The sequence below is a fragment of the Penicillium cataractarum genome, assembly GCF_028827025.1.
Source record: "Penicillium cataractarum strain IBT 29864 chromosome Unknown utg000004l, whole genome shotgun sequence".
Classification (NCBI taxonomy): domain Eukaryota; kingdom Fungi; phylum Ascomycota; class Eurotiomycetes; order Eurotiales; family Aspergillaceae; genus Penicillium; species Penicillium cataractarum.
Genome location: NW_026622740.1, coordinates 2,627,953 through 2,654,083, shown reverse-complemented (window position 1 = coordinate 2,654,083; position 26,131 = coordinate 2,627,953). Strand labels below are relative to the sequence as shown.

General features: G+C 49.4%; 9 protein-coding genes across 9 annotated transcripts; 7 read left to right on the top strand and 2 right to left on the bottom strand.

Annotated features, from left to right (window-relative positions):
- Positions 1 to 437: 437 nt before the first annotated feature.
- On the top strand, positions 438 to 3,692 carry N7496_005469 (Tetratricopeptide-like helical; the record flags this gene model as incomplete). Its single annotated transcript, XM_056698398.1, has 1 exon — positions 438 to 3,692. One exon carries the CDS (start codon positions 438 to 440, stop codon positions 3,690 to 3,692), a length of 3,255 nt encoding a protein of 1,084 aa, XP_056556923.1.
- A 1,053-nt stretch (positions 3,693 to 4,745) lies between these two features.
- Positions 4,746 to 5,008, bottom strand: N7496_005468 (uncharacterized protein; the record flags this gene model as incomplete). Its single annotated transcript, XM_056698397.1, has 2 exons — positions 4,746 to 4,814; positions 4,847 to 5,008. The coding sequence occupies 2 exons, from the start codon at positions 5,006 to 5,008 to the stop codon at positions 4,746 to 4,748; spliced, it is 231 nt and encodes a 76-aa protein (XP_056556922.1).
- A 989-nt stretch (positions 5,009 to 5,997) lies between these two features.
- On the top strand, positions 5,998 to 7,718 carry N7496_005467 (putative amino acid permease family protein; the record flags this gene model as incomplete). Its single annotated transcript, XM_056698396.1, has 2 exons — positions 5,998 to 6,154; positions 6,256 to 7,718. The coding sequence occupies 2 exons, from the start codon at positions 5,998 to 6,000 to the stop codon at positions 7,716 to 7,718; spliced, it is 1,620 nt and encodes a 539-aa protein (XP_056556921.1).
- Positions 7,719 to 9,800: 2,082 nt separating this feature from the next.
- N7496_005466 (uncharacterized protein) lies at positions 9,801 to 11,375 on the top strand (the record flags this gene model as incomplete). The annotated part of the gene is made up of 4 exons (XM_056698395.1): positions 9,801 to 10,009; positions 10,124 to 10,319; positions 10,374 to 11,284; positions 11,345 to 11,375. The coding sequence occupies 4 exons, from the start codon at positions 9,801 to 9,803 to the stop codon at positions 11,373 to 11,375; spliced, it is 1,347 nt and encodes a 448-aa protein (XP_056556920.1).
- Positions 11,376 to 11,867: 492 nt separating this feature from the next.
- Positions 11,868 to 15,225, top strand: N7496_005465 (uncharacterized protein; the record flags this gene model as incomplete). The annotated part of the gene is made up of 3 exons (XM_056698394.1): positions 11,868 to 11,952; positions 12,011 to 12,161; positions 12,213 to 15,225. The coding sequence occupies 3 exons, from the start codon at positions 11,868 to 11,870 to the stop codon at positions 15,223 to 15,225; spliced, it is 3,249 nt and encodes a 1,082-aa protein (XP_056556919.1).
- Positions 15,226 to 16,351: 1,126 nt separating this feature from the next.
- On the top strand, positions 16,352 to 17,011 carry N7496_005464 (uncharacterized protein; the record flags this gene model as incomplete). Its single annotated transcript, XM_056698393.1, has 1 exon — positions 16,352 to 17,011. The coding sequence occupies one exon, from the start codon at positions 16,352 to 16,354 to the stop codon at positions 17,009 to 17,011; it is 660 nt and encodes a 219-aa protein (XP_056556918.1).
- Positions 17,012 to 19,431: 2,420 nt separating this feature from the next.
- N7496_005463 (S53 family peptidase) lies at positions 19,432 to 21,355 on the top strand (the record flags this gene model as incomplete). The annotated part of the gene is made up of 3 exons (XM_056698392.1): positions 19,432 to 19,540; positions 19,607 to 20,577; positions 20,633 to 21,355. The coding sequence occupies 3 exons, from the start codon at positions 19,432 to 19,434 to the stop codon at positions 21,353 to 21,355; spliced, it is 1,803 nt and encodes a 600-aa protein (XP_056556917.1).
- Positions 21,356 to 22,776: 1,421 nt separating this feature from the next.
- On the bottom strand, positions 22,777 to 23,979 carry N7496_005462 (uncharacterized protein; the record flags this gene model as incomplete). The annotated part of the gene is made up of 1 exon (XM_056698391.1): positions 22,777 to 23,979. The coding sequence occupies one exon, from the start codon at positions 23,977 to 23,979 to the stop codon at positions 22,777 to 22,779; it is 1,203 nt and encodes a 400-aa protein (XP_056556916.1).
- A 1,242-nt stretch (positions 23,980 to 25,221) lies between these two features.
- N7496_005461 (alpha/beta fold hydrolase) lies at positions 25,222 to 26,130 on the top strand (the record flags this gene model as incomplete). Its single annotated transcript, XM_056698390.1, has 3 exons — positions 25,222 to 25,343; positions 25,399 to 25,812; positions 25,872 to 26,130. The coding sequence occupies 3 exons, from the start codon at positions 25,222 to 25,224 to the stop codon at positions 26,128 to 26,130; spliced, it is 795 nt and encodes a 264-aa protein (XP_056556915.1).
- Position 26,131: the final 1 nt, after the last annotated feature.

Below are 26,131 nucleotides of genomic sequence, written 5' to 3'. Positions count from 1 at the left end.
GACTGGGTTTAGATCTAAGTAGGACGGAGATGCCCAAGTCTAGGACCAATAAGCGCACAAAGAAGTCGGAGATCGAAGGCATTATAATGTAGATTAGGTTTCTAATTTGAAGTGACTCTACGTTAACTTCCAATATGGTGTTCGCTTCTTTGCCTTTTCTTGTGCTAGATTCAAAGTAATGCGATGCGGGACGCCTTGTTTTTGCTTTTGTCAATTATATGATGAACTATTGGTCCACGAAGCGCCCTTGGCTTGATCGTAACGGATTAGGCGCTATGGGTAGTCACCCGCTAGTTACCCCTCCCTTCAGATTTTGACATTGTGAAGCGGTTTTCATTCAACTCAAGACGCCTCCGTATGCGGATTCCATAGGTAAGACTAACTGGAGGTGTATCTTTTATTCTTTCCGCCTATTCTGATTGCCGATAGCAGCAAGAATGTCGTTCAAACACAATGACTACACAGTAGCGTGGATCTGCGCGTTACCCCTCGAGATGAAAGCGGCCAAGTTGATGCTGGACAAGAACCACCCTGGACTTTCCCAGTCTAGCCATGACCATAATGCGTACACACTTGGGAGCGTGAGTGGCCACAATGTGGTTATAGCCTGTCTACCGTCAGGCGTGTACGGGACAACATCAGCAGCAGTTGTACTCGCCCAGATGCTTCCGACATTTCCAGCCATTCGATTTGGACTGATGGTAGGCATCGGCGGCGGTGTACCGAGCAAAAACGTCGATATTCGCTTAGGTGACGTCGTGGTTAGCATGCCAACTGCGGTCTCTGGAGGCGTCATTCAATATGACTACGGGAAGACAATTCGTAATGGTTGTTTCGAGCGTACCGGGTCGCTCAACAAGCCACCGCAATATTTGCTCACTGCGGTCTCTCAGGTCCGCAGTCGACTCTGCGTTGAAAACATAGCGCTTGAAAAAACCTCCTCGGAGATACTTCGGAATCACGAAACGCTTCAAAGGCAGTTTTCACGCCCTGAAAAAGACTGGCTATTTGAGGCGATTTATGACCATGAGAGAAATTTTGCCGACTGCTCGAAGTGTGATCCTACCAATCTAGTCAAGCGGACAACACGAGAAACTAATGAGCCTATGGTTCACTATGGTCTGATTGCGTGTGGGAACCGGGTTATGAAAAGTGCTACAGCGCGGGACGCTATTGCCCAGGAGCTGAATATTCTCTGCTTCGAAATGGAAGCAGCCGGCCTCATGGATCAATTGCCATTTCTCGTTATTAGAGGAGTGTGCGACTATTGCGATTCCCACAAAAATGATGATTGGCAGGGATATGCAGCTCTTACAGCCGCGTTGTACACCAAAGCTCTTCTAGGAGTAGTGCCTCTACACTGCTCTAGACAAGAGAATCAGAAAACAGAAGCAGGTCACTGGAAGGTACCCTTTGCTCGGAACCCTCGGTTTGTCGGCCGTCAAAAGGAGATCGAGTACCTTGACAATTTGATCATTTCTGCAACAGGCCAGACTAAGGCCGCTATTCATGGACTAGGTGGAATTGGGAAAACACAGATAGCTTTGGAGCTTGCCTACCGTGTGCGAGAAAGGGTCCCTGAATGCTCCATTTTTTGGATTCCATGTACCAGCTCTGAGAGTGTCGAGCAAGCCTACCTCAGCATTGCCTCGATTCTGGATATACCAGGAATAGAGCCAGCGAAGGCGAAAGAGCAAGTGAGGGCTCATCTCAGTCAAGACAGCGCTGGAAAGTGGCTTCTCATTTTTGACAACGCAGACGACATTGAAATGTGGACTAGAGGGAACGATGCTGTGCCAGCACTCAAGACGTTTCTCCCTCGCAGCGAGAATGGGCATATTCTCCTCACATCTCGCAATCGAAAGCTTGCCGTTAGAGTTGCTTCACCAAATGTTCTGTCTGTTCCCGACATGGATGAAAGCACTGCCATGCAAATCTTTGAAAAATCACAGATCCAACAGGGTTTGCTGCATAATAATCACACAACAATGGCTCTTCTCGAGCAGCTTGGATTCCTTCCACTTGCGATTTGTCAAGCCGCGGCTTACATCAATGAAAATGAAATTACGCTATCCGATTATCTCGCACTGCTAAAAGAACAAGACACGAGCGCAATCGAGCTTTTGAGTGAGAAATTTGAGGATGATGGACGTTACGACCAAACTCAAAACCCCGTCCTCATCACCTGGCTGGTCTCTTTCCAACAGATCCAACAACTTGATAAACTGTCAGCCGAATATCTGTCATTCATGGCTTGCATCAACCCACGAGATATACCCCAGTCAATCCTTCCGCCTGCACCTTCAGCAAAGAGACAGGTGGATGCACTAGGGCTCTTGAGTGCGTATTCCTTCATTAGTGAACACGCCGGCAAGAGCTCATTCAGCCTTCATCGACTTGTGCATCTCGCCACGAGGAATTGGATGAGGGCAAACAAAATTTTCGATATTTGGATACGCAGAGCAACACAACAACTGGATTATGTATTCCCTGACAATAACTACAAGAATAAAGGGTTATGGAGAGAGTACCTTTCTCACGCACTCTATTTGACAAACAGTCGAGAGTTCAAGGATATTCACATTGAGCATGTCGAATTTACTTCGAGGGTAGGAGGATCATTAGAGCTTGATGGGAGATATGAGGAAGCCAAGACTCTGCTTATCGAAAACCTGGAAGTCCGCCAGAGAGCTCTGGGGCCGGAGCATCCCAACACTCTGAGAAGTCTCAATAATCTTGGCTCAGTGCTTCACTACCAGGGAAAATACAAGGAGGCTGAAGCTATACATCGTCGAGCACTAGAGGGCAAGGAGAAAGCTCTAGGGCTAGAACATTCCGACACTCTGACAAGTCTCAATAATCTTGGGTCAGTGCTTCACGACCAGGGCATATACAAGGAGGCTGAAGCTATACACCGTCGAGTACTAGAGGGCAGGGAGAAAGCTCTAGGGCTAGAACATCCCGATACTCTGAGAAGTCTCAATCATCTTGGTTTAGTGCTTCACGACCAGGGCATATACAAGGAGGCTGAAGCTATACACCGTCGAGTACTAGAGGGCAGGGAGAAAGCTCTAGGGCTAGAACATCCCGATACTCTGATAAGTCTCAATAATCTTGGGTCAGTGCTTCGCTACCAGGGCAAATACAAGGAGGCTGAAGCTATACACCGGCGAGAACTAAAGGGCTGTGAGAAAGCTCTAGGGCTAGAGCATCCTGATAGACTGACAAGTCTCAATAATCTTGGTTTAGTGCTTCGCGACCAGGGTAAATATAAGGAGGCTGAAGCTATGCACCGGCGAGCACTAGAGGGCTATAAGAAAGCTCTAGGGCCAGAGCATCCCAATAGTCTGATAAGTCTCAATAACCTTGGTTTAGTGCTTCACGACCAGGGTAAATATAAGGAGGCTGAAGCTATACACCGGCGAGCACTAGAGGGCTATAAGAAAGCTCTAGGGCCAGAGCATCCTGACACCCGTTTGAGTATCAGCAACCTTGCTGACTCACAGAAATCACTGGCCGGCTTTCAAGACGTGTTGAGCCTATCATCTGATGAAGAAGCGCCATCCTTGGCTCTCGAGAAACATAAATTCAGAACTCCCACACAGAAGTTCCGTGAATGTCACCCTCTTTTTCGATCCCACTGGAATGACCACACAGGGTCGCCACGTGACGATCTGAGCGAGCTTGATTAACTCATATGTACTGAATTGAACTACGGATTGCGCGCTTCATTGCTACAGATCACCAGTCACGACGAACATAGTCTCAGATCTGATTGAGCCATCTGCTTCAAATAAGATGAATTCGTCTACTTGCGGGGCTTTCTCATTTCCCGTGTCTCGTTCTTGATTGATGTGCTCTGAGATATCTATCAACAGTTTACCACATAATGCTATCTTTTCTAAGATCTCCGGCTTAGGTTATCTTAAATCCTCAATTACTAAGCGACAATGTTGTTGTGCAGGCATTACGAGCGTTGTTAAATATTGTAATCGGTTCCATAGGCCCACTAACAGTTACTTTAAGTGGGTAGGAAGCCAGTTCTGACTTGCTAGCATACCACATACCTAACAAATAGGATTGGATTCGGAATAAAGGTGACCACACTCGGCCTAATGTCTTGCATTGTGACAACTCTACCAAAAGTACCCACCTCCGCGATATTTCTGCGTCTTGAGCTTTGAGACGATGATTTCGGTGGACTGGCACTCCTTTCGGTGAGTAAGGTGCGTATAGTTTCTTTGATGCGAAACTACAAGTCCCATCGAGTTTGTATCCTTGGCACAAGGACATTTATTATGTATTTTAAGTGATGTCTGATGCTCGCGTATGAGATCTGGTTTGTAGAATGAACATAAAAAGAAACTTGGGTAGTTAGTTACCCCCAGGTAGGAGGATAATGACTAGCAGTGCTGGTTGGGTGCAGAATAATGGCCCTAGCTGCATGCTGAATGTGGCCACGATTACCTCATAGGTTCCTAGATTCTATGTGTAATAATTAACATGGGCATTTAGCCAAGCTCATGTTGATCGGTCTGCCACGTTCAATATTCATTCGGACAAGCTACCCTATCCCACATTGGGCTTCTCGTGAACCCCGAAAGTGGATCCTCCGAGTCTGGGTCTCCCCCAGATATCTCGGCAACCAGGGAAGTCAGCATCGCTGCCTGACTGGTCGGAATATTCCATCGTTTCATCTTTCCCCGTTTTCTTGGCTGCGCGATATTCCCCCGGAAAACATTTCGTCACGCGATCGAGCCTTCATGGTTCAAGCTAGGCGTTTGGCGTCTCGGGTAGAGTTCTAGTAAGTGCGCCTAGCAATTGAGTTTATAATCCTTGTACATACTCTATATGGACGTTGGGCTGCGATCCGGCATCGGAATATGTCGACTCCACTGGTGATGGAGACTATCTGAAGAAGTGAATACTTGACACACTGCTCGATAGGCATGTTATCGTTTTCGACGTTGACGTTGTCCACAGCGCCCGTCGTATCGGTCGCATACATTGAAGCGGACTTTTAGCCGCTGCGGCGATAACGGGGCTTATCGGCCCGCATGGACTTGCTCTTTTAGGTTGGCCTTGCCACTGACTGACCCAGCGATGTTTGCATGGCTGAAGGGCGGCTGCAGGGTTTTTGGAGGCGCCGAGAAGAATTTTGAAGGAGCTGTAGGGCAGGGTTTACATTGTTTTACATGTAATTAGAGCGTTACTCGAGATCGGGCAAGTCCATACCATATGTACTACCGAGGTATAGCGCTCAGTAGTTGGAATCACAAATACTACGTTGTACACATGCCAATATAGCTCGATATCATTACACTGCTATCTTCAAACTATTTCCATAATTGTTTCTACTCAAGACAATTACTACCTTCTACACTCGAACTCTATGCCTATCGCCCTGGTTATCATGGTGGATCGCCTCCCAAGATCAAAGACTGGGTCTTCGGCCCACTCAAGGAGGTCCTGCCGAGAGCGGAACGTAACCCCCCGCAAAAAAAAAATTCCAGTCGACACGCGACGAGCATTTCCATTACCAACAGTTCTCAAGGTCATGACCAATCTCTGCTAATTCGACTATTGACCCCGTGAATTCTTGTCACAGGGAGCATCCTCATTGGTCCATCACTCCCCAGCTTTATCTTGCGCCGCCCCCGTATTTTCCCTGGGGCACACCAGTGACAGATACCAGACAGAGACCAGGGCCTGGCTGCCGCTTAGCCCAGCCTTCTTTCCCTAGGTTTTCCACTGAAAGCTTCCTTCGGTGGAGGAAAATCGGTGACCGAGAGATACGCCCAGGAGAAAAAGAGGGGGGTCGATCGATACGCACACGCCGTGTGGCCTAGCTATATAGAAACGCCGCCTAGTCCCCCATTCCGTCTCTCCCTCTTTTGTCTCCCTTCAACTTGCAGGCAGAAAATGGGCGCGCGTTTTACTGTCTTGCCCCGTGAATCCACCTTTATTACCTCCGGCTGAAGGAATTGTCACCAAGTTATGGACGTTGAATCAAACTCGCCTCCCCTTAAGGTGCCGCTCGAGAATGATCAGGATGTGCAAGATGCCACCGACCTGGCAGGCATGGGCCATGCCCAGGCATTGACCCGCAAATTTAATATCTGGAGCATGCTTGCATTGGCTTTTTGTGTTCTAGGTATGTCGTTTGTGTCGTTTTGTTCGGTCGATCGAGTGTGTGGATGCGGCATTGCGTGCGACTACTGAACATTTGGCTAACTATTCCTTCCCCCCTGACAGGAACCTACTCTACTTTTGCTCAAGATCTCAGCAGTGGTCTTACCAATGGCGGTCCCATTACTATTCTCTGGGGCCTGGTGCTGGTCACCGGCTGTAATTTATGTGTGGCGCTCTCCCTGGGTGAATTGACCAGCAGCATGCCCACAGCCCTCGGCCAGGCATACTGGGTATACCGACTCTGGAGCACTCCTCTTGGCCGCTTCGTTTCGTATATGTGTGCATGGATTAACACCTTTGGATGGTGGACCCTTACTGCGTCACAGGTCGCTTTCATGACCGAGTTCATCCTCGGCATGAGGACCATGTTCAACCCTGACTGGGCCGGCGGGAGCCAGGGCTGGCTCAACTTTGTCGTCTTCATCGGCGTCGTCTTCCTGTTGACCCTGATCAACGTCGTCAGCTGTCGTCGTGAGCAGATCCTCCCGTGGATCAACAACTTCGTCGGTGTCTGGTTCGCCGGCCTGTTCGTGGTCATGTCCCTGGTGATGCTGATTTGCGTCGGCGTCAAGAGCGACCTGTCCTTCCAACCGGGCAAGTTCGTGTTCGGTACATGGATCAACCAGACCGGCTGGCCCGATGGTATCACCTGGTTCACTGGTCTTGTCCAGGCTGCCTACGGTTTGACCGCATTCGACTCGGTCATCCACATGGTTGAGGAAATCCCCAACCCACGCCGCAACGCGCCCCGTGTGATCTGGATGGCCGTGCTCTTCGGCGCTATCACGGGTTTCATCTTCATGGTGGTCTGTCTCTTCTGCATCCAGAGCGTCGACAACGTCACCAACGCCGATCTACCATTCATGGAACTCATGCTGGAGACCGTCGGCCTGAAGGGCGGGACCACCCTCCTTGCCCTATTCATCTTCAACGGCGTTGGCCAGGGTATCGGTATCCTTACTACCGCCTCTCGTCTAACCTGGGGTTTCGCCCGTGACGGTGGTCTTCCCTTCAGCCGCTACTTCAGCCACGTCGACCCCGTGTGGCAAGTCCCCGTCCGATCACTCTGGGGTCAAGGCGTAGTCATCGCCATCGTCGGCATCCTCTACCTCTTCGCCAACACTGTCCTCGAGGCCATTCTATCCGTCAGCACCATCGCACTCACCGTCTCCTACGCCATGCCCATCATGGCTCTCCTTGTTGTCGGTCGCGACAAGTTGCCCGACGGTGGCTCCGCTGGTCTCGGTCGCTGGGGCCCGTGGCTTAATTGGACCAGTATTATCTACTGCATTATCACGACCGTGTTCTTCCTGTTCCCTGGTAGCCCCAACCCGGCTCCTAGCGACATGAACTACGCCATTGCCGTATTTGGTGTCATGTTGGTTATTGCCGTTGCGTTCTGGTTTATCCAGGGTAGCCGGACGTACCTCCAGACTGATGACGCTATTGCGCAGATGTTCTATGCGCAGCACCTGGAGAATGCCGAGTCCACTGTTGAGCCTCGCTCGGATGCGGATTCGAACTAGAGTTGTGATTGGGTTTGGAAGGGGCTATGTAGACGGTCAGGTTGGATAGATCGGGTGTTGTCTCTGGCTTGGGGCTAGACTGTGAGGCGTGTTGCCTGTTTGTATATAAAGTATAGCGTTTGATCTTGTATCATCTATCAACAACGTTAATTTAAATTTTAAGTATCGATACCAACTGATCACAATTTTGAGATGAAGTTCCTCCACCACATTACATAGTAACGGATACTGCCCGTGTTTACAGTGATGAGTCCATGGGATGTGACTTATGCATACTCCATGCGAGCTTTTCTATGGTCTTTTTAGGGCGATGGTCGTTTCTTTAGTGACAGGTGAAGGATCTCACTGACGATCAGGTCTTACTTACCCTACGAGTTTCAAGAGCTTATTGCCTCCATTTGCGGGTCTACTAGCTCATTGTCCTGTACTATCATGGACTAATTCAAGACGCCACGGGACCTCTGTCTGCCAGTCATGAGATCTTGCTCGAAGCGTTTCACCCACCATACCTCCATGTAAGCACTAGAAATAACATCACCTTACGATGACTCCATTTTCCTAATCAGCTGCAGTCATCTCGAGCTCTTTGATCCCCTCACCAAGTGATAAGTGACTTCATGAGGGATTTACCATGCCCATACGCTAAATCAACCTAGTGTCAACGAGCCGCTAATATATCCACAAGACCTCTTATTTCCTCTCCCCCGCGCGACAGATGCGTACGGCGGACGATAGCGGCCACTCTTTGGTAGGTCTCGTCTTTCATTCCGCCTTTGATACCGCCTGCCCTATCCCCTTAGATATCAGGCACCAATGTCCTAATTGCGTAATGGTCTATGTATATTTAAATAGAATCACTCCACCCCCTATCACACCGCCAACCCCTTACTTCTCTCTACCCTCTGCAATGTCCGCATCCTTCTACCCTCTATATCTTTCTATCTGTCATCTTACTTTAGGTATCCTTTATACCGCTACCGTAACACCCCGTTGGCTCGGAGCAAGCTAGCTGTCCGGTCGAAGAGATAGCCATATGCTTCTTTTCCAGTACTCTGGAGCCAGCGAAGGGTCCACAAGAAGATTTAGGCGAGGGTGTAGAAGGAAAGGGGTCGGTAAGTAGGTAAGTGGGTAGGTGGTTGAAAGCGTACATGATTGAATTCAATGCGCATACAATTAAGATTGTATCTCAAAGCGATTCAAATTAATTCAAACCGTCTTGAAATACACCGTCAAAATCGTGGCCTCATATTGCCCAAAGCAGAATTTGCTTAATGCCCAGTAGGTGTGAGTAGACCAGTCTCTCAGATTTCCCAGTAGTGATCTAACTAGTTGAGAATTCTGCCGTTGAAATTTAATAAAAACGCCACTTGCCAAAGGGTGGCCGCTGTCGTCCGCCGTAGACGCGTACTTGCCAAGAAATATAGTCAACTTTTGGTGTTTAAAGGCCCGCGAGCCGCTTAGTTACGCTCTAAATCGTACTCGCTACTCCCGGTGATTGGGCAACCTTTTGAACAAATCGCGCAGCCCCTATTTAGCCCCATATGCAATTACCACAGCACGATGCTAAATTTCGTATATTTATTCAATAAGTACCCTAACTCTCGTATTCATTTCCGTTTCCTGTTCCTTGAGATTTAACATCAGACTCTGAAATCCACCAGGCGGTTCAATTTTGGGAGCATTATCGTCATGGTCGAGAACGGAACCGTTCATGAGCACGACAAACCTCAACCAACTAGCTCTCTCTGTGCCCATTCTCGCAATTCTTCACAATGTACTTCTGGATATGGATCTGGGAGTAATACCAGACCCAGGGAGTGTCCTGGGGAATGGGAAACCGATCGTGAATCTCCCGTCTCAACAATAAATCACCCTTGATAATGCTGACTATCATATTTGTCGTGAAACAAAGACCATATCTCAATTCCGCACGCAGTAACAGATATCTTCCAATGTCTAAGAGGTATTGTTTCAAAAGATGGTACCACACAGGTTCATCATGCACCATTAAGATGCGAGTTTTGCGAGAATCCTGCCTTGGCGTTTCGCCATCATGGCAAAGTCCTGCTTGATTTGAGGATAATGTTTTCCTTCGGGGTCTCCTTGCTAGCAATTATCATTGCTGTTAGCGATGCTCCTGCTATAGTCATATTCATCAGCAATTTGATTGCCATTGTACCGTTATCAATGACCCTGACGTTTGCCACCGAAAGACTATGCCAGGATCTGGGGGAAACGGCCAGTGCGCTCCTGAACATAAGCATTGGCAATCTGGCAGAAATGATCATATTGTGAGCCTTCATCACCATTATGCCCAAATAGTTGGTCAGCTAACAGTCTCTAGTGTGTAAGCTCTCGGGATCTCATACATTGCACCAAAGACAGAATCTAACACTTAGCGACAGCACAGCCCTGATGAAAGACAATATCAAAGTTGTTCAAGCATCCCTCCTTGGCTCTGTTCTCGTCAATCTGCTTCTTGTCCTCGGTTCTGCCATCATATCAGGGAGTATCTTGTCTCCTGACCAAGTATATAATACCGATTTGACACAGTCCTTTGTTGGATTACTAAACCTCACCGTGTCTTGTCTGATGATTCCGGTTCGTGGCTATATACCATTCTTTCTCGCATTTATATTAACCTGACCAATACAGAGTGCTTTCTATGGGAGTGTCAAAAATACACATTCGGCAGACGATATGGCATTGTCATTCAGTCGGGGTGTATCCATCATTCTTCTGGGAATCTATTTTCTCTATCTGTTCTTCCAGTTTAGATCTCATCCGCATCTCTTCCATTCTCATCCGTCCAAAACACCCTTCTCAGGCAACGGATCCAGTCGGATCGATTACGACCGACTTCACGATGAGGTTTATTCAGATGAAGAGTCACACACAGGATCTCCGGATACGGCAGCAGCAAACATAATCTTTCCATCGCAAATGGAGCGGGTTCCATGCCCCCATGTCCAATTTTCGGCACCAGCGGACATACAGGCAGGTCAAGGATTACCCATGGTACACATCGACACCGCGGAGAGGAGCGACACTCCTCCGATTTTGTCGAATGACTGTCACGCGTACGATACCTCAGAGAATCCAGACGGTCATTACTGTCGAAACTTGGTGCTTGCGAATCGTGCCATCTCGATAGCATTGTTAATCAGCTCAACTCTTCTCATTGCTGTGTGCGCCGAATTCTTCGCTTCAAGCTTTGAAACACTAAACGACAAGCATATCCTCGGCGAATCATTCGTGGGTTTAATTGTCATTCCCATAGCAGGGAATGTTGCAGAGAATGTTACGGCCACAATCGTGGCGGGCAAAAATCAGATGGATCTCGCAATCAGCATTGCCCTTGGTTCTGCTATCCAAATCGGGCTATTGGTCACACCTGTGATTGTTTTAGCCGGATGGGCGCTTGACAAGCCTATGAGCTTACATTTCGATTACTTTGGGATCGTGACTCTAGTTGGCTCTGTCCTTTTGGTCAGCTTCATCGTACTCAAGGGAAAGACCAACTATCTGGAAGGAGCCATCTTGTGTGCTTGTTTTGCGGCCATATCGTAAGTTCTTTTTATCTCTGCGGCCCATATCAAACCTTTGCTGATTCCTTTCATGCCTAGTGTCGGGGCCTTTCTGTTACCAGTTGCTTGACCGGCCACATATAGCCTATCTCATCATCTATATACTGTATTGGATTTTCTCTGCACCCACCACTCTACAAATATACCTAGAGCATGCGACCAGTAAAAGAGTATCTTCAAATTCTTCTACTCGCCTGCTGAAGGTCATAGTAGTCATTCTAACTGGCACACGGCTTTAGTGGTCCATGTTACAGAAGCTGTAATAGTGCACGGAAAGACAATGGAGGGGTAGCTAAGTCACAACAGTCAGGAAATATGCAATGTCAATTCAACTAGATCCCGAAATTAATATCATACAGACACAGGGGTAGAATATACCTTGTAGTAAACCCCCAGAGGGTGGAGTTGTACTACAGGTCTCGCCCATGGGCCTGGCTAGTGCCTGAGCTAAAGATAGAGCAGTAAGCGCCACTGTCACCTGATCCGGGGCTGATCACTTCACATTACCTGCGCTGGGTGCATCTCCTAAAGAAACCCAGTTCGCTGCCATGGTATAGTCATGATGGGGTCTGTAGTACAAGGAGACGGAAATTCGGGCGTCCAGGTGGGAATCAACCATGGATCGATATGTGTTTCTGACTCACAAGGTAAGTCTGAATTGCGACCCCACATACAGCTATGCTGACAGCGACTTCCCTTCCTTAGCGCTCCCAGAAATCCGCCCCGATCCTTTGTCGACCGTGCCATTCTCAAGAGATCCCGATTTTGTTAGTCGCGATGGACTTATCAGTCGAATGGACGAGAAAGCCTCCATAGCGGGGTCTCGACTAGCGCTGGTTGGTCTTGGCGGTGTCGGGTAAGAATAACACGGTGCTAGGATGAATCATTCAAGCTAACATCGTGCTAGGAAAACACAACTCGCGATTGAATACTGCTATAAGGTTCGAGAAAGGTCCCCGGATACTTGGATTCTCTGGATCCATGCGAGCAATGCTGCCCGCTATGAAAAAAGTCTCCACGATCTTGCCGATCGACTTAAAATTCCTCGGCGACACAATCTGGAAATCAATATATCCCAGCTTGTTGCGAACTGGCTACAAGACGAGAACATTGGTAAATGGATTCTTGTGCTAGATAATGTCGATGATGATGAGCTTCTTCGAAAACCATTACCAAGGGTGACGGGGATGGATAACCATAGTAGCATGCAGCAGCAGCTCTATGTTCCAGCGCAGCCACCGCTCAGGGATCTTCTCCAAACCTCTTCTGGATCTATCATTGTCACAAGTCGGAACAAAGGGGTGGCATTAGATATAGTGGGTCACAAGAACCTTATCAACGTACAGCCGATGAACGAGGTCGAAGCCGTGGATCTGTTAAAGACCAAGCTCAATGTTACCTCGGAGCCCGAGGTTATGGAAAGCTTAGTCGAGGCCCTCGATTTTATCCCGCTGGCCATTGTACAAGCCGCCGCCTACATCACTCATCGTTCACCATTTTGTTCAGTATCACAGTATCTGCAAGCGATTCAGAACAGCGATCACCAAGCGGTCTTGTTACTAGATCAAGAAGCAGATCTTCTCTGTCGGGATTGGGAAGCAAAGAACTCCGTGTTGATAACGTGGCAAATCTCGTTTGAGTACATTCGAAGGGTCGAGCCTTCGGCAGCTGATCTACTTTCTCTCATGAGTTTTTTTGACCGTCAAGGGATTCCTCGTGACCTTCTACTGGCTCATAAATATCATAATTCGAAGGAGTTAGACGATTCATCGACAGGGGTTGTTGATTATACTACCTCTATAGATGAGAAGCACCACCGCTTGATGGATGATATCACAACTCTCAGAGACTATTCACTCGTCGCCGTCGGGTCAGACCATGCATTTCTCACGATGCATCGGCTCGTACAATTGACAGTGCGCGCATGGTTGAATGCAAACAAGAAGCTAGAAGAGTGGAAGGATCAGTTCATCAAAAGCCTTTACTACCAGTTCCCGGTCGTTGAATACGAGAACTGGAAGAGATGCCAATCACTCTTTCCGCATGTGAAGTGGGCCCTCTTTCAACGTCCCTTATCACTTGAATCTCTTGAAAGGTGGTCATGGCTTCTTTATCAGGGTGCATACTACGCAATGCGAATAGGAAATCTGGCAGATGCACGAAAAATGGCATTTACTTTGAGAGAACAAGAGGTAAAAACCGGCGGCCCAGAGAGCGACAACGCACTACTTTGCACGGAGCTATTAGCGAAAGTCTATCGGCTAGAAGGCCGGTGGAATGAGGCAGCACAGCTTCAGGAGGGGGTCATAAAGACTCGCAACTTGAGGACCGGCGAGAATCATCTTTTTACCTTATCCAAAGCCACACTCGGATTGATATACATGGACCTAGGCCGATGGGAAGAGGCTGAGCAGCTGCTGAAGGACGCGGTTGAGGCCCTCGACACCCAGTTTGGCGATGAGGACCCTGAAACGTTGTCAAACCTGGGCAATTTGGCTTTGGTTTATTGGTGTCAGGGCCGATGGGACGACGCTCAGCGACTTCAAGTGCAAATAGTCAAAGTTCGCCAAAATACGCTGGGGTTGGATCACCTCGATACTCTTATGGCTATGGCAAATCTAGGTGCAACATATATAAGCCAGGGTCGATTTGAAGAGGCCAAGCAGATACTCTCAAAGGCGACAGCTGCGCGGAGAACCAAGCTAGGTGAAGAGCATCCCCGTACTCTTGAAAGCATGGCCAACCTGGCGGCGACATATTGGGAACAGGACCAGTGGGAAGAGGCCGAGCGGCTACAACTACATATTCTCAGGACAAACCAAAAGACAACCGGCAGGGATCACCCAAATACCTTGTCAAGTATGGCTAGTCTAGCCTTGACTTATTCTAAACAATCTCGGTGGGTGGATGCCGAGCATCTACAGTTACATGTTATGCAAACCATGAAAATCAAACTCGGAGAGGATCATCCTCAAACATTGACAAGCATGGCCAACCTAGCCGGCACATATATGCACCTAGGTAGATGGGATGATGCGGAGAATATTCAAATGCAGGAGATGAGAATTTCCACTATTAAGCTTGGGACGGATCATCCAGATACCTTGGTGAGTATGGCCAACCTAGCAACGACCTTATTGAAACAAGGTCGATTAGAGGAAGCTAGCCGTCTACAATTGCAAGTCATGCAGAAAGGTAAGGTCAGTCTTGGAGACGGTCATCCAGATATGGTGAAGTATATGGGCAATATGGCGTCGATCTATAAGGCACAGGGTTGTTGGGGGGAAGCTGAATGCCTCGAAGTGAAGGTTATGCAACATCGCAAAGTCAACCTTGGTCAAGACCATCTCGACACGGTCATTAGTATGGGTAATCTTGCGACCACGTACATGAACCAGGGCCGATGGGAGGAAGCGCGTCAACTCCTTATACCTGCGCTAAGGACTCGTCAAACCAGACTCGGTCAAAGTGATCCCCGCACATTAGCGACTATGTCCAACTTGGCGACGGTATACTCCAATCAAGGCAATTTACAAGAGACTGAGAAACTCGAGGTCCAAATCGTGGACATTCGGAAGAAGACTCTTGGTCATGACCATCACGCTACGCTGTCAAGTATGCTGAACCTGGCTTTGACTCTCTTCCAGCTAGAAAGATACGAGGAAGGCGAGCGGCTCGAAGATCATGTGATAGAGGTTACAATGGTGAAGCTTGGTGCAGGTCACCCCGATGCGATTGCAAGCGTGGTCAGTCTAGCCTTCACATGTAAAGCTACTGGCCGGCGCTCAGAAGCGGTTGATTTGCTCTTAGTGTGCGTGGCCAAGCAGGAACGAATTTTGGGTCCTGCTCATCCTGACACTGTGAAAAACTCCATACTGCTATTGGAGTGGGAAATGGAGGGTTTGAACCTTGATGGTTGATCAGCACACATTTGTTTTTAGCGTTTTGCATTGGATAACCATGTCTCACAACTACGAGGTTTGTCAATCAAGTCCAGTGAACAATCATCCTCCGAGTGCTATTTCTATTGCCAACGTAAAGGAAAAGTAGCACAGGTCGCCCGCCCATGGAGGGAGACTTTAAAAAGTTAAACCAGCATCTGAGTGACTCTTCAAATGTAGTCGCTTGATTTGGGAAGGCTGCACCCACAGCGGGTGGGATAGCATCATATAGGCCCTGGGCAAATACGACGGACTTAGATCATGTATCTCGACCATCCCATCCTATTTTCTGCCCCTTACACTCCCTGGATGAAGCACTCATTGGGGAGCAAAGTTAAACCTTGATCTCGTCTCAGGTCTCCGGTGGGCCAAACTGGGAACGATACCACAGACAAAACAGCCGCAACATCTAGCAACTCGAAATCTTATCTGAGACTGTATACGCAAAGGTCGATAGCCATAATGTGCGGTCGTGTAAAGTCATTAAAGTTGGTAGGACAACATAAAGTCGGTGCTCCAAAAATGGCCGACACGATGACAGGATGCGGGGTGATGAGAGGCACACGTCAAGGATTTTAAGGTTGCGAAAGCTTTTTTTTAATCATGCAGAGTCCCTTACTTGGTCCATAACAGAGATCTGCGATCGACGACACTGGAAACTTTGCAATGTGGTCATCTCCTTCGCGTTGCGTTTGATATGGCCTCTATTCTCCCCGCAAGGCATGAAAGCCAATTTGGGGTACATAATGCTACGGAGTAGACTCCGCACATCCGTTAGGCAACTCAACCCCCAATTCCTTCCAGGAACAAAATGTCTTTCTCACCAATGATCTCACGACAAGCGGCTCAGCCGCGACCGTGGCTTTTGAAGTTGCATCCTAACTGGTTGTTGGGTGCATGAATACGAGGATCAGCGTGCCGAGACCCCAGATTCGGCATAACGAGGAGTCGCGACAAGACAAGAGGCACCAAAGCAATTTCGCATAAAAAGGGGAGATGCCCCGCTGAACCAGGCGATCTTCGTGTCATTTCTCACGATCTCCTACTTTAATTGTTACACTCACACAAAAGTTCTTTGGTTGGATACACATACTACGACACCACAATGAAGTCGTCAACTGTTCTCGCCTTGGCAGCGTCTCTGCTCCCTCTCGCCGGCGCATGGGAAATTACATGGAACGACGCTGATGGCAATAACCACACCAAGTCCGGCACGGGCCCCAGCGACTGCATCAAAATCGATAATCCCAAGGGTCACCTTTTCAAAATTGATTCCCAAGGCGCGACGGATATCAATATGCTTCTCTTCACCAACAGTGCCTGCTCCGGCGATGCAGCGGGCATGGCCACCGATGTGTTCTCCAAAGAGGCTTCGAAAGGTCTCCTTGGCTTCAAGGTTGTGAGTCTTTCGTCGACGGCAACTGGTTCGGGAAGTACGGCGACGGGCAATTCCACGGCTACTGGTCACACTGCGACGACGGCGACGGAGACGGGCACAACCGCGACGGCGAAGACTACCAGCTCGGGCCACGCTTCTTCCACCAGTGGCAGCACCAGTGCCGAGTCGAAGAGTACTCAGACGACGGTTGTGACGAGTGCAGCTGCGACGACGAGCAACACACCCTCTGGTAGCGCGTCGGTGACGAGTTCGAGCGCCGCCAGTGCGAGCACATCCAATGCTGCTGTTCGAGTCGCAGGTTCCAATTCGGATATTGTCAAGGGTGTTGTGGGTGGTATCGTTGGATTGGCGGCATGGATGATCTAGATTCCGGATCTGGTCGATATACCTGGTGGTATATTCCGGAGAGCCAATGGAAAGACTGTTGTGAGACTTCTCTTGTTCTCGACTTTGAGCCTGTCGAGCTGTTACTATACTTTAACCATAATACCTAAATCTTTGTCTGTCGCTGGATGATGAGCTTAAGAATCTTGCTTCCCGACCTAATCCAGAAGACCGGCTGAAGGTTGATGTCAGGTGAAGAGACACATAAGTCCGTGATGTCCTACTGATCACCACTATATAAAGCTAACGCTATCTTGTCTCTGGATCTCGGACCCGCTCGGGTGATGCCCGATATATATCGACCCACGCCGCTCACCACTGGAAAATAAAGTAACAAACACGGCATAAAAAGCAAACGGTACATGATTCGAAATCAATAATTGGCTTGGATAGGGCCATTGGGTATACATTGTATTCAATAGCTAGATGTGGTCTATCTGGAATATCCGAACACAGGTATCCACCAAATACGTAGAAGCAAAAGCAAATCCAAGGTCAGCTTATCATCTGTAAAGAAGTTTATCCTCGAACATCCTCGCCATCTCGGACTAGGGATTTTTGCTTTTATGACCTAATTTAGCGAGTGTCTATCTAGTCTCCGCAGGCATTTTGCTTCTTTTCTGAGCAAAGCCCATCATCTTCTAGTAAAATACTTGACTATCTACGATTCCAGCGCTATGAACACTAGCCTTATCCATAGCTATAGCAAAGTGGAACTAATCTACGTTAGTCAATCGATAGCCTTCTAACTTTGTTTTCCTCGTTCGCGGGAACTGGAATTAGAATTATCGAATGCCTGCATCAATCCACCCGTGCCGTTTCCCTGTTACAACCATTATGGGTGCACAGTACGTGGGACAGTACCATTGAACTTTACCAGCAGCCCGCAATATTTAAATCCGTCGTTCTACATCGTCAGACCAGCGAGACACGAACATATCCTTGGTCACACTACACAACTCGGAAGGACGCGGGACTGGTACCTTGACTGCGGATAGGTAGGACTAGAGATGGCGTAATAAAGACTGGACGCTAAATAAAGGGCCGTGACCAGTGCAGGGGATTATTGTACCTATCGAACCTTCCTCTAGTGTCCGAGGGTCTTTGTTTTTCGAGGCGTATTGGGAGAGGGCTGAAGTGCTGCTTATCCAGCCACAGCCGCTCATTAGCCAGCGGGGCAGGTGACTTTGGAAATTCCGTCGAACTCTCTGGACCAGCCTTCTTCCAACACCCCAAACCGACAGTCACAACGACCGCCTCTTGACATGATCCCGAGGAAGATGATGCAGCTCGCCTACCTTGTATGATGCACCTGTTCGTCCTTTCCGATGCATCACCACGGAGTTTAATCGATTCGATCGCATCTCTCCGATAGCTGCCTACAACACCACTGCTGTGGATCCCTGCCGATCAGTCTTCGTGCCTTGCAATCATTCGTCCGATTCAGCACGCCAAGTGGATGCGATCTTGGCAGGGCCTGCGATTATTGAATTACTTTGTCCATCATAAAGCGATTGACAACATTGTCAAGCGTTTAGGCGAACAATCAACACGGGACTAATCTCGCAAAGCTCGCCCACAGTCTATACGCCTGATTGGCTCTCCCTATTTTTATCTGCAAAGCCCAGCCTCTCTCGATCCTTCAAGCAGACTCCCGGCCCCTCGCTTGTTGTTATTGTGGGTCCTCCTCCCCTGCCGATCATCGCGACAGCGAGAAAACCGGGGGCCGGGGGTCCCGCTGCCACTGATGTTGCGCAACCGCGCAGTAGGGTCACAAATGTCTCAGCCAGGAAAAAGGAAAGGCGATGGGGGCCAGAGACGCAGGTATCCTGATAGCCCCCGTTCTCGATCACATCACCGGCGATACCCCCGGCAGCATCATTTCCCAACGGGTACCACGATGCTACGAGAACCTGAACCTGAATATGTGGTAACTAGCGGCAGGCCGCCGCAGCACCGCAGGCTGCAAGATGGACGATTGGGCGAGAGCCGTTGGGCCCTGAAATCTCCAACGCCCCCGACGGGCATCCGCGTTGGACAGGGTCCACCGATGTCCGTTCGATGAGACTCTGCACGGCCAAGAAGAGGAGGTCCGGCTGGGCAGCCCTCAACCCGGTGGCTTAACTTAAAGCTTGCCAAATTGGTCTGGCTTGGCTGGGGTTTGAAGACTTTCATTGCACCACATTCTTGATCCACTGTTCCCCATTCCCTTGTGCCAATGCAACCATAATTGATCATAATAAATAAATACTCCTACGCGGGTCCACCCCTCTCTCTCGTCTCCGTCATTCCGGGGCCCATTTGGTTATTTATACTGTGGACCTTCGCCTCGGGTTATCCCTGTGGTGCAGTGAAGACTAGTTAGGAGTCGTGTGCCTTCATTTTGTGCCTTGTCTCCAGCTATGTTCGGGTCTCTGATGAACCGAGGCGCCTTGTCGCTGGCAGTGGTCTCGTTATTGGCGTCCACTGCTGCGGCTGAAGTGTTTGACAAGCTCGCTGCTGTTCCTGAAGGTAGAATCACTTAAGGAGTACTTTCTTCCCTTGGTGGCTATGGCTAATTTGTTGCCTCTCTGCTAGGATGGCTTTATTCCCGAACTCCCCGTGGAGACCAACCCATCAAGTTGCAGGTTGCCCTAACCCAGGGTAACGCTGCCGGGTTCGAGCAAGCCGTGCTGGACATGTCGACACCCGATCACCCCAACTATGGAAAGCACTTCCGCACTCACGATGAGATGAAACGCATGCTGCAGCCCACTTCTTCCTCCGTGGATGCAGTTCTCGAGTGGCTCAGGGAGTACGGAATCACCGATATCCAACAAGATGCCGACTGGATGTCGTTCCAGACGACCGTGGAGAAGGCCAATAACCTCCTGGATGCCAACTTCCAATATTACATCAACCGCTACAAGCACGTCGAGCGTCTGCGTACCCTGGAGTACTCCATCCCCGAGTCTCTCGTCTCCCACATCAACCTCGTGACTCCTACCACTCGCTTCGGTCAGCTCCACCCCAATCGCATTACCCTACACGGCAAGGCCAAGGCCGCCGACGAGAGTTTCCGTAAGGCTGCCATGTCTGCCAGCTCCGATTGCAACAGCGCTATCACTCCTCAGTGTCTAAAGGATCTGTACAAGGTTGGTGACTACCAGGCCGGTGCTTCCAATGGCAACAAGGTTGCTTTTGCTAGCTACCTGGAGCAGTATGCGCGGTACGCCGATCTTGCTCTGTTCGAGCAAGATATTGCTCCCTATGCCAAGGGCCTGAACTTCACCGTCATCGAGTACCACGGTGGTCTTAACGACCAGAACTCCGCAGCTGATAGCAGCGAGGCCAACTTGGATCTGCAGTATATTGTCGGTGTCAGCGCCCCCGTCCCAGTCACTGAGTTCAGCACTGGTGGTCGTGCACCCCTTGTTCCCGATTTGGACCAGCCTGACCCGAACAACAACAACAATGAGCCGTACCTGGATTTCCTGCAGAACGTTGTCAAGATGGATGATGAGGACCTGCCCCAGGTTATCTCTACCTCCTACGGTGAGGACGAGCAGGTAAGCAAAACTACCAAGCCATAAAGCCAATACCATTTACTAACCTCTCTCACAGAGCGTCCCTGCCAGCTACGCCCGCAGCGTCTGCAACCTTTTCGCCCAACTCGGCAGCCGTGGTGTCTCCGTAATCTTCTCCTCCGGCGACTCCGGCGTCGGCGCAGCCTGCCAGACCAACGACGGCAAGAACACGACTCACTTTCCCCCTCAATTCCCGGCTGCTTGCCCCTGGGTCACCGCCGTCGGCGCAACCACTCACACCGCACCCGAAAAGGCCGTCTACTTCTCCTCCGGCGGCTTCTCCGACCTCTGGGACCGCCCCGCCTGGCAAACCGCCGCCGTCAGCACCTACCTCCTTAAACTCGGCACCCGTCAAGCAGGCCTCTTCAACCCCAACGGCCGTGCATTCCCCGATGTTGCCGCCCAGGGCCAGAACTACGCTATCTACGAGAAGGGCCGTCTCACCAAGGTGGACGGTACATCGGCCTCTGCGCCCACGTTCGCGGGTGTCATCGCTCTGCTTAACGATGCCCGTATCAAGGCTGGCCAGCCAAGCATGGGCTTCCTCAACCCGTGGTTGTACTCGAACACCGATGCCCTGAACGATATCACTACCGGTGGAAGCACTGGTTGTGATGGAAACAGTCGCTTCGGTGGTTCTGCTAACGGTGGTCCCGTCGTGCCCTACGCTAGCTGGAATGCTACCGAGGGCTGGGATCCTGTTAGTGGGTTGGGAACACCTAACTTTGAGAGTATGGTGAAGTCTGCCACTGGGCAGTAAACTTGCATTTTCTTTGCATTTATGTGTGGATTTGAGATTTATGATATTTTCTACGGGGCTGGTGATCCTGTGCGACGAAGGGCTGTCCCGGAACTTGGCGTGTATATAGATTCTTCTGGAGCCATTTGTATTCTCATATATAATGGATTATTTTGTGTGTATTTCAAGTCCTACTACAAGCCATATGCCACTCGCTAGTGAATACTCCGCTGCATTGCTTGTGGGTAATGATTATATACCGATTGCCTTTCAACAGGGGGGAAGCCTGTAGTGCTTGACATCTCATTAGATGACACCCGAATCATGTCACCAGGGAGGCACTGTACATGTCCACTAAGGTTACAGCATGTCCATTATTTTATATGATACTCGAAGCTTGAAAAATTTCCCCGTAATTCATAAATTCTGGTTGTGAATCGTTTCAATAATAATCATAAGCCATTATCCACCCCCATTCTCCGTATACCTGCTATGGAAGAACTGCCTGACCATATTCGACCCGTGCAACTACCCGTCTCAGTCGTAGCTGTATACTATCTGGATATGGGTGGTATGTATCTCGGAGACCATCATATCTCGGTATGAACCTAGCCAGTTGCCAACGTCCTTGAGAACGGTCAAATACCCATAGAGCCAAACTGTAGAATATAGGTCCACCTACTTATGACCTGGCTGATGAAGCGACTCCCTCCTCTGCTCTTTCAAACGATGCTCAGTGTCCATGAGGACATTTTGTAGGGTTCGTCCCGCTTTCGAACCTAGTCCGACTCTCTCGTCGTTTAGGAGTTCTGTGGAAGCTGTCTGTAGTTGGCGACTGTAGTTTCCATTGTCTCGCGTGTTGCTCTTTGATGGACCTGAGGCGTTGGGAGACTCTTGTGGTGAATGGTATGATAATGATCGTGTGACGGGGGCTTTTGCGTGTGGTGTTGGGACTTTGTTGGTTGATGCTGCTTTGTGGTTGATTGAGGGTCTGCGATCCATTTGGGGATGGTTAGATGTCCGTAGATAGTTGAAGAATGGAAGTTGTGGTCTAGAATATTTGGAAGAAGAATCTATCCAGGCAGATGGTGTCTAGAGATCGGTGTTGCTGCTGTGATAAATAAAGAGAGGCCATGTCGCAACTTCCTCGAAATGGAAGATGCAATCTCGATGCTGATTGGTGGGTTCTCCAGGATATCAAACTTCTGCGCTTGCACTCATCATGACGTTGAAACATCAGTGGCGCTATGATAGGGCTTGGCTGAAGCGCAATGACTGGACGACCTATGGACGGGAAGGAAGTTTGTTAGTGCACACACCCGTTATATTACTTGGATGTAAAGATGAGATTGGCATGGATATACCCAGGGGATACTCGAAGTAAATGTTCTGTTCAAATGATATTATTTGTACATAAATGCTATGGTACAGTCATGTAGAGTTTATTTGGCCTCTTTCTTCGCATCTTCGGCGATCTTCTCGACCTGCTCCTTTCTCTTCTTCAAGACTTCTTGAATCTCCTCAAATGTCTCCTTAAGCACCTTCTCAGCCTCGCCTCCCTTCTTTTGTGCAACACTTTGTAGTGTCTGCAATTGGGGGATAATGTTGGAACCGCCGGGAATCGCCTTCAACCACTTATCCAGATCGCCAAACCCACTGCTCTTCACTTGATCGACCTTCTCCTTGACATAATTCTCCACAGCCTCGGTATTGCCCGAAGAAGCGCTGTCCTTCAGCATACCCCACAAATCCTGGAAATTGCCCTTCTTAAGCGCGTCGGCATTCTCCTCGACCAGCGACTTCAGCTTGGGGTTCTTCTCCAGGAATTGGTGAGACTCGTCAAGACCCTTCTGCCAGGCCTCGTCGCCTAGCTTTTGAAGCTTCTCCTTCTTTTCATCGATCAACTTCTTGATCTCCGCGACCGCATCTAGGCTTGCGCCGCGCTTCACAATGTCCGAGACCTGACTCCATGTCTTGTTCACCTCCTCCTTGGCCTTAGGTCCATACGCATCGCCCATCTGTTTCAGCTGGTCGAAGCTACCGCCCAGCTTCTCCTTGACCTTGGGATGGTTATCCAGAATATCCTCGCCAACATCTCCAGCCAGATCGAGCAGACGATCGAGGTGCTTCTGCAAAACGTAGAATGCCTCGAAAGCCGTATTGGTATCGAAACCGCCCTTCTTCGATACATCGCTCAACTCCTTATATGCATCCTGGGTAATCTTGTCGAACTCCTCGCCATGGTGCTCCTTGATCTTTTCCAGATCCTTGAACGCGGTATCGACATATTCGCGAGCGCCGGGGATGAACACGGCGTAGCGGGTCACGGTCTTCTTGAACCAGGCATACGATTCGCTGGCTTCGGGTGCGTTCTCGGAGATCTTCTGCTTCGCTTGTTCAAGGTATTGCTTGGCTTGCTTGTTGGTGTCGACCAGTGTCTTTGCACCGGAGAAGGAGTACCAGGTGTATCCGGCTGCGGCAGCAAAAGCGCCACCAGCAAGACCGCCAATCAAGGCGGAATTGGTACCGGAAGAAGCCGCGCCTGACGAGGTGGACTGGAAACGAGCATTGTAGACACGAGGTTTGACCCGGCAGCGGACTCGGCTGATGACGCGCACGGCGGGTCTTTGAGTCTGGCCGAGCATCTTGGATCACGTGGTGATAAGATTGGGGAAGGTATGAGAGTGAAGGAGATAGAAGTGCCAATTCAAGGAAACTGAAATACAGTATGGGACAATCTGGATTATCGTGGATGCAGAAATCAAGTTCTTTATATACTTGTTTAAAGTCAGAGTAACCACGTCAAGGCATTGGTCCTACTCCCTGGTTCTCTGGCCAAGTTCAGGAATACTGCCAAGGATGGGCTGGGCATTGCGTCATGATTGTGACAGCATCTCAAGCTGTGAACGGGGGCAGCTAAGCCTCGGTTGCCAAGAAACTCTCCATGAACTACTTGCTTCTGTGCGTGGAAGACGGTGGAAGACACAGAGCCTCATATCTCAGACCTTCCTCGTGCTAGAAGAGGGTCTATCACGGAGATAGGCTGGATAGTGGCGCAATGACCATCGCTCCACGGTCGGGTTGATTTCAGCAAACCTTTCTTGATTCCCCAGAGCCTCACACCCATTTCGTATAAACCATGAAAGCAATTCATTAGTGCAGACTGATTTATGTCTCCTATAGACTACTTTTGACCCATCAAGAGTACTACCCCTCAAAGTGTCCTACCTCTCGTATCACCAAAGGCCCAGAATAACCCTCTTCCATGCCCCTTTAAGCAATCCACGAGCAGACCAACATCCAAGGCGTCCTCCTACATAGATAGTACTATGCGCTATCTAAGACTAGTTTGCAATCCCGGCGAGCCCCTAGCGCCGCGGAAACGGCACTAATCGCGATTATTCTTTGCTGGCACCACTCGCTAGCTATCCGTACTCATCGATAATTGGCCCAGGCCCCGCATTCCGGACTGTAATTAGTATTTAGAATCGTACGCATCAGATCCATTGGCAATGGCAACGCGTAGGAAATTTACCATATATACACGGATATATCCCTGTTGGTTTGATAATGTCAAAGTGTCGAGGCCAAGGTAAAAACACCCATTGCGAAATGCGAACAAACCGGCTATTTTCCGAGGGGCTGGTAGGGTTGATGCTTGGTGGGCTATCTATCGCGTATGTGAACAGCATTTATTTGTGTTTTTAATACATGACAGCGGTCATCATGCTCATCGTTTGACAAGTGCCAACCCTTGCGATCCGAAACCAACCTACAATGCTTCAGTACTTCGTTGGGAGTGGGAGCCAAATTCAGGCCCCTTTTCAAATGGAGATGTCGGTCAATATTTGAACCTCTCCTCTGGAGTTGATCTCTGGTATAAGACAATGGGTCCAGAGGATTCGAAGCATACGCCAGTCCTTATACTGCACGGCGGCACTGGCAACAGCAACCAAATGTACAACCAAGCGAACATGCTCGCCCAGACTCGACGGGTGATTCTTCAAGAGTATGACCATCCATCCTTCGACCAATTGAAACACCTGTATAACAATCTTCCATAGTACTCGAGGCCAAGGTCGCAGTCCCTACGCCAACTTTGAAGGATTCCACTACGATGATTTCACCCGCGATGCAATCGCTCTACTCGACCATCTACACATCCCACGGGTAGCAGTCCTTGGCTGGAGCGACGGCGCTATTACCAGCCTCGACCTAGCAATGAACTACTCCTCACGCATCGAGCGCGTATTCGCCCACGGCGCAAACATTCAAGCGAACATGAGTATCCCCGGTACAAATGATCCGATCATTAACTCCAAATCCGGAAGCCTCGACTCCGACTTTTCTACCAACGGTACTACATTTTCTACGGATACCTCACGACTACGCAAACGCGATAAGTGCAACCCGTATACATGCGAGAGTCTTAGTCCTTTACCTTCACGCTGCGAAGATATGAAAGATAGCGTGGACACGTATGTTTCCTCTCAAATCCTCAAACCCAAAAAGAATTCAGACTAATAATGCATTTTAGTATGTGGAACACAGAACCTAGTTGGGGCCCCGAGGCAATGGCCAAAATCAAATGTCCAGTCTGGATCGTCGATGGAGACCATGATACCGCTGTTGAGAGAAATCAAGTAGATGCCATGGCTGCCTGGATTCCTTATGCCGGTCAATTGATTCTACCGCAGGTCGGTCATCATGCTCTCCTTGAAGACCCGGTGTTCTTCAACTTTGCGGTTCAGTATTTTATGGATATGAAATTCGAGGGAAACATCCCTTACTACTGAT